The 6,283-nt window shown below is 35.8% G+C and overlaps 1 protein-coding gene across 1 annotated transcript; it reads left to right on the plus strand.

Moving 5' to 3' along the window:
- Positions 1 to 4,170: 4,170 nt before the first annotated feature.
- LOC139868705 (uncharacterized) lies at positions 4,171 to 4,940 on the plus strand. The gene is made up of 3 exons (XM_071857041.1): positions 4,171 to 4,194; positions 4,490 to 4,578; positions 4,790 to 4,940. Exons 1-3 carry the CDS (start codon positions 4,171 to 4,173, stop codon positions 4,938 to 4,940), a joined length of 264 nt encoding a protein of 87 aa, XP_071713142.1.
- The last annotated feature ends 1,343 nt before the right edge of the window (positions 4,941 to 6,283 follow it).

Raw genomic sequence — 6,283 nt, forward strand, 5'->3', positions numbered from 1 at the left:
AATTCTTGCTCCTAGGTTTGATTCACAAATCTTCACCTTCAAATCTCAAGATTAAACTAAGTGAGTTTTGTGTTTTGGGAGAGAAATTGGAAAGAAAAGAGAAAAGGAAAATGAAATAAATGGAACAAGTGGCTGTGATTTAATGCTCCAATCTGATCTACAAGCAAAAAGACCAAATTACCCCTAAAACCCTTTTAAATTGAGTAGAAATCGGAGTCAGAACAGCAGAGATGCCGCGGCGCGGCCCATTTGTCGCGGCGCGACTTATCGAAGGAAAAACGACCCCTTTTAACCCAACTTCTGACCCAGATTTGCTTGTTATGCCGCGGCGCGGACCCAATTGTCGCGGCGCGGCCTAAGGCTGCATCTGAACAGCTCGACCAACTTAAACAAATTTTCAATTTTATTTAATTTGTACATTCCAAACCCGCTTCCTATATTCACCTAGCCCTCCACAATAGTCTCGCAAGACTTAACGCTAACCAAACCCATGTTTAAACTTATACACGCACACATTATCAAGTATACATATATATTCATACATTTACGCATAAGCTAACGAGTTATAAACGTACAAATGATTAAGTAAGTACCTTTCGATACGTACGGAAAAACGGGATGTTACATTTTGTGTTCATTTCCAGACTCACTTTTTCAAAATAAAAAATTAAATTTAAGATTCGCGATTTGAGAACGCGTGTCGAAAACGCGCGTTTTCTGCTATGAAAAAGAGCGTTTTCGGGCGCGTTGCAAGATCGCGCGTTTTCGGACGCGCTGCGAGATCGCGTGTTTCGTATGCGCTGCGAAAATGTGTTTTTCCGGACGCGCTGTTAAAACGTGCGTTTTTGCAGGAGATCCGAAAATCTGCATTTCTGGACGCCCTGCGAAAACGCGCGTTTCAGCAGGGGATCTAGAAACGCGCGTCTCCGGGCGCCCGCGAAGACGGGCATCTCCGGGCGCCCTGCGAAAGCGCGCATCTCCGGGCGCCCTGCGAAAACGCTTCACGAAAACTTGAGCCGAAAACGCGCCCCGTAAACACGCTTTGAAAACGCGACACGAAAACGCGCACCACAAAAGTGACATGATCCGCGAAAAAAAGTCTCAAAAACGCGATTCAAAATGCGCCATGATAACGCGCCACGAAACGCGGCATAAAAACGCGACCCGAAATGTGGACCGAAAACGCGACCCGAAAACGCGACCCAAAAATGCGCGTCGAAAACGCTCCCTGAAAACGCGCCCTCAAACTGCGCGCCGAATAGCTCCCTGAAAACGTGCCTCGAAAATGAGCATCAAAAAGGCGCTCTAGAGTCGCGACTCGAAAAATTCAATGTTGAAAGGAATTCAAATCCATCAACATTTTGAAGGAATGAACATTCCATAGATGAAGGAATCTCAAGATTCCAAGGAATATAATTCCTTCCAAATTATGTTAACCAAACGGAGCGGTCTAAGGAATTCAATTCCAATTCCATCAAATTCCTTTGAAATTCCGCGAGCCAAACGGGCCCTAAGTTCTATATGTGTCATTCTACGTATTATAGTGAGGGGTTTTACCTTGCTCTTCGCTATGAGTTTATCTAGAAAAAATAAAGTAGCATAGAAAAAAGTAACGGGAAAAAGTTGTAGAGAAAAGAAGAGAAAAAACTTTTGTAAAAAAAATAAGACAAAATTGCCCATTTCATCCCTGTGTTTTTTACTTTTTGCCCGTTTCATTCTTGTATTTTATTTTCTGCATTTTTCATCCTTAAAAGCATTTTAAAGTCTCAATTTCATCCCTCATCCTAACGATGGTTAAATGAGCTCGTTAAACTATTTACATGGACTATCCACGCAATCTTTAACTAATTAAATTACAAAAATTATTAGCATTTAAAGATAAGATTGGTCTTGCCAATGTTGGAAGGGCAGATTCTATCTTCCACGTAATAGAACACAAAAGCAAATTAGCATAACAAAATGAAGTCAGTTAGCTACAGTGTCTATAGAATTCAACTATGAATTGATTAGATATTGACTACAAAAATGTCCTGCAATAGTTTTAACGGAGTCAGTTAACCTTCGTTAGAATGAAGGATGAAATTGAGACTTTAAAATACTTTTAAGGATGAAAAATGCAGAAAATAAAATACAGGGATGAAACGGGCAAAAAGTAAAAAACACAGAGATGAAATGAGCAATTTTGTAAAAAAAACAAATTGCCATTAATGTTTGGGGTATTTACCTCTTTTTCATATAATTATTATATAAGTGACTTTACAAGTTAATAAAGAATAACTACTAATATATTTCGACATGAACACTTCTGCATTGCTTGAGTGTACCCAGGTTATTCAGCTATTCGGTGGATTGGAAATGTCAAGGGTTCGATCCTCAAGGAGGTTTTCTCAATGCGATTTCCTCCTTAGAGCACACGGTGTGGTGGATGTCACCCCGGCGTCGGTTGTCTCACCGACCGTCGCTCCACACCGCGCCGGCGTCGGGGTTGCGTCGGTAGTGCCGGCGTCGCTGCCAAGACTTCGGTGCTTGGTTGTTTTGTGGGCCCCATTTTCAAAATTATATCCGTTGTCTTTTCTTTTTTTTTTCTTTTTTTTATTCATCCCTATATATAACTCATCAATTTCATTATTTACACTCACAACAAATATTCTACAATCTACATCATTTAACAAAAAAAAATATTTCCTTTCTCCTTCACAAAAAAAATATGGCCAATCGTTGCTTGATCAACTTCGACGTGCACTACAACGGCGAGCTATCCGATAACCGTCAATATTGGCTCGACGGGTACACACAATCGTTCGAAGCTCTAGATGTTACCGGCTTCGATGTAGAACGCGTTGTAAGCTTTATACGCGATATGGTAGATTGCGAAGCCGCCGACGTTTGGTACTGTGACAAGGTCACGGATTTGTTCAAGGAATTTCAATCCGAAGCCGTGTGGGAACGAATGGTCGGAAAGGCCAAACTGAAGAACAAACGTATCACGTTGTACTGTAGGAACGTGTGGAGCCTTCCGGCTTCGAACGGTCGAGACGATGATACGTCTTCGCATGAATCCGGATCTCCCACTCGCTATGGCCGTTAAATTGTTGTTATTTTTAATAAGTAATTTTTAGGATTTAATAAGTAAGTTTAGGATTAATAAGTAATTTTAGGACTTTTTTTAATAACTTTTAATTTTAGGCTTTTAATTGTAATCGTTTTAGGATTTTTTTTTTTTTTTTTTTTTTTTTTTTTTTAATAAAAGTGTATTTTAGGACCTTTAATGTATTTTTAAATTTAATATTTGTTCGTATTTTTATTAATTCTATTTAATAATGTGTTAAAAATATATAAGAAATTACTTATTAAATATAATTGGTGGACTCTATATTCTCTCTCCAACACACTGAACTGACATTCTTCCCAATTCCCCTGTTTTTTCACCAGTGTCAGTTTTCAGTGTCAGTCCAGTCAGCGTCCATTCATCAGCAAGACACTGAACTAATACTGAACTGACGCGTCACCACACCCAGTGCTCTTACACATGTCAAGGATATGATCGAGTGAGTGGTATTCCAATGCGGACCCCATCAGTCAAGGGCAGATCTAGTTTATGGCTAGTGGTAGCACGGGCTACCACTGAAATATGCGGTGTAGTAGAAATTTTTCTGAACTTTTCATTGGTGATATCACTGGCTAGTGTAAATTTTGTGTGTGACACCACTAGATAGTGTAAATTTTTTTGAACTTTTAACTAGTGACACCAGTGACTACGATTACTAGATCTGCCACTCCCGTCAGTGACTCATACTTCCTAAAAAAAAATTGGGACATGAATATATAAATTCATAAATCCTTAACCAATCATATATGGAGGTCACAAAACTTGCTGTTCCAAGTAGATACATATTTTAAAGAGATAAATATCGCCGGTATCAATTTTGAAAAACAATTGTATTGTGAACGCCTTAAAATATATGGCAAACTTAAATCTGTTGGCTTGATCAAATTCTACTTCATACAGTCAAGCCCAGTGACCCCTCTTTATGTATAAATACATGCATGCCCATGTATTCTTTCATATACTCGATCATATTTCTAACTTATTAAGACGCAATCAATCCTTTCTAGTAAGATTTCTTAACATTTTCGGGTTCTAAAAATAACAAGATTAGTTGTTCAAAAATGCCGCGTTGGGTGAGACCAGAGGTATGTACAAAATATACTTTACCATGGTCTTAGTTTATTAAAAGGGAGGTGATACTTACACACCAGTTTTTGATTCATACACACTTTTTATCATAAAACTTAAAGTGATATGATTTGTACATCACTAAAATTTATCGGTACACCATGCATCACTAAAATTCTTAGAGTATTATGCAGAACAACATTATAATGCATATTTAGCGGTGTATTGTGTAACTGCGTAAGTGCCGATCATCACCCTTATTAAAGTGTATATATTTTGATTAAACCTATTATTTGAACGTACAATATGCAGGTTTATCCTCTTATGGCTGCAATGACATTTGTGACTAGTATGTGTGTTTTCCAGCTTACTAGAAATGTTTTCATGAACCCTGACGTCAGGTAAAATATAATGATACTTTTTTATTAGGGGCGGAATTTGGAGTTTTTTCTTGAGGGAAAAATGATAAAAATAACTTATGGTTTTATTCATGTAGAGTATTTTACAAATGAGATCTTATCCTAGGTTTTATTCTTGATAAATATTTGACTAATTAGGGTATTTAATTATAATAAAAAGAGTTTAATGAAGGCTGGATTTGATATTATACAGGGTGAACAAGGCTCATCGTACGACAGCCGTGCTCGAAAATCAAGATGAGGGTCAGAAATATGCGGAACATGGTCTTCGAAGGTTCTTACGTACACGACCACCAGAAGTCATGCCGACTGTCAACTCTTTCTTCTCGGACACCAAGACATGAATACAAGACAACTTCCTTTGAAACTAAGTATACACACATGAAAATTATCTTGTCACATATTTTTGTTAATATATATAAATTGTTTTAAATCATCTTGTGGCTAATGGAATACTATGATTGGCCCAACTGATCTATGGGCTCGGTCCGTTAAAATTTAATTAGGCTTTAAGATTTTATGATACTATATAAATAATCTATTTATAGTTTCTATTATATTGCTAAAATGATGATGTCATTATTAGGGTAATTTCTTTGTTAAGAAAAAAATCAAAAAGAAAAAGAAAAAAATCTAAGCATGGTGGGTGATGTCATTAATCTAAATAATTTTGAATTAAAATTAAACCTTATTAATTAATTATTATTATTAAATCTTATTAATAATTATTTTAATTATTAAAATTAAATAATTTTAAATTATTTTAATTAATTATTTTGAATTGAGTACGAAAAGGTATAAAAGTTAGGCAAAAAGAAACTAATTCTACATTTATATTTTAATTTACACTTTTAAAATAAAATAACAACCAATATTATATCTTATGATTGGATTTGGATTGTTTAATGTGCATTTTAGGTGTTTGATGAAATGTTCACCTAACGAGTTTTTTAGTCGGACTATGTGGTACCACGGGACATTAAACTAGATAACTTTAGCATAACCCGTGGTTTCACGGGTTCATTCCACTAGTTGATTAATAAAATGTTATACTTTCGTGCTTTATAACTCATCAGTTTTAGTCATCAACTGATATATGGGCTTGGTCTGTTTTCTGGATTCGGGGATAATTTTCGAAACTTTTTTCACCAGTCCAGAAATTCAACCACCGTTAGTTTTCACTGTTAACTTAACCCATACCATATGAATTAAACACACAAGAGGGTGAACAAAGTTAACGGAATTTAGTTTTTGGACTGATAAAGTTTTTTCAAAACTTTTGAAAGCTATGAACAACTTAACCAATGGAAAATATGTAAAACCATATAGGACGATTTAAACAATTTACTCTATTTATTGCTGTCTACCTATCTGTATATTTAGTCTATTTTTGTCTAGTATATTGTGAGTAAATGGGATGCTGGTTTTGTGCTTGTATATATATGATGATATTGCACCCCACAATTCACTTGGCTTGAAACAATACATATATAGGTATTAGCATTATCCGAATCCTAATTTAAAAGTATTTCTTGTATGATATTATTTTGATTAAATAAACTACCGACAATGAATATTATTAATGTTAGTATCTTGTTTGGAAATAAAAAAGTTAAAATTGAAGGCTGTGGTACAAGAAAAAGTTTGGATAATTGAGGTGGATATTTGTGAGAAGCAGACTGTATCA

This window comes from Rutidosis leptorrhynchoides, chromosome 9, assembly GCF_046630445.1.
Source record: "Rutidosis leptorrhynchoides isolate AG116_Rl617_1_P2 chromosome 9, CSIRO_AGI_Rlap_v1, whole genome shotgun sequence".
In the NCBI taxonomy this organism is placed as follows: Eukaryota; Viridiplantae; Streptophyta; class Magnoliopsida; order Asterales; family Asteraceae; genus Rutidosis; species Rutidosis leptorrhynchoides.

Bases quoted from the DNA above. Each gene is read 5' to 3' on its own strand.
- LOC139868705 (XM_071857041.1), top strand. From the start codon at position 4,171: ATGCCGCGTTGGGTGAGACCAGAG. The intron at 4,195-4,489 runs GTATGTACAAAA...TACAATATGCAG, and splicing joins CGCGTTGGGTGAGACCAGAG to GTTTATCCTCTTATGGCTGC. The intron at 4,579-4,789 runs GTAAAATATAAT...GATATTATACAG, and splicing joins TTCATGAACCCTGACGTCAG to GGTGAACAAGGCTCATCGTA.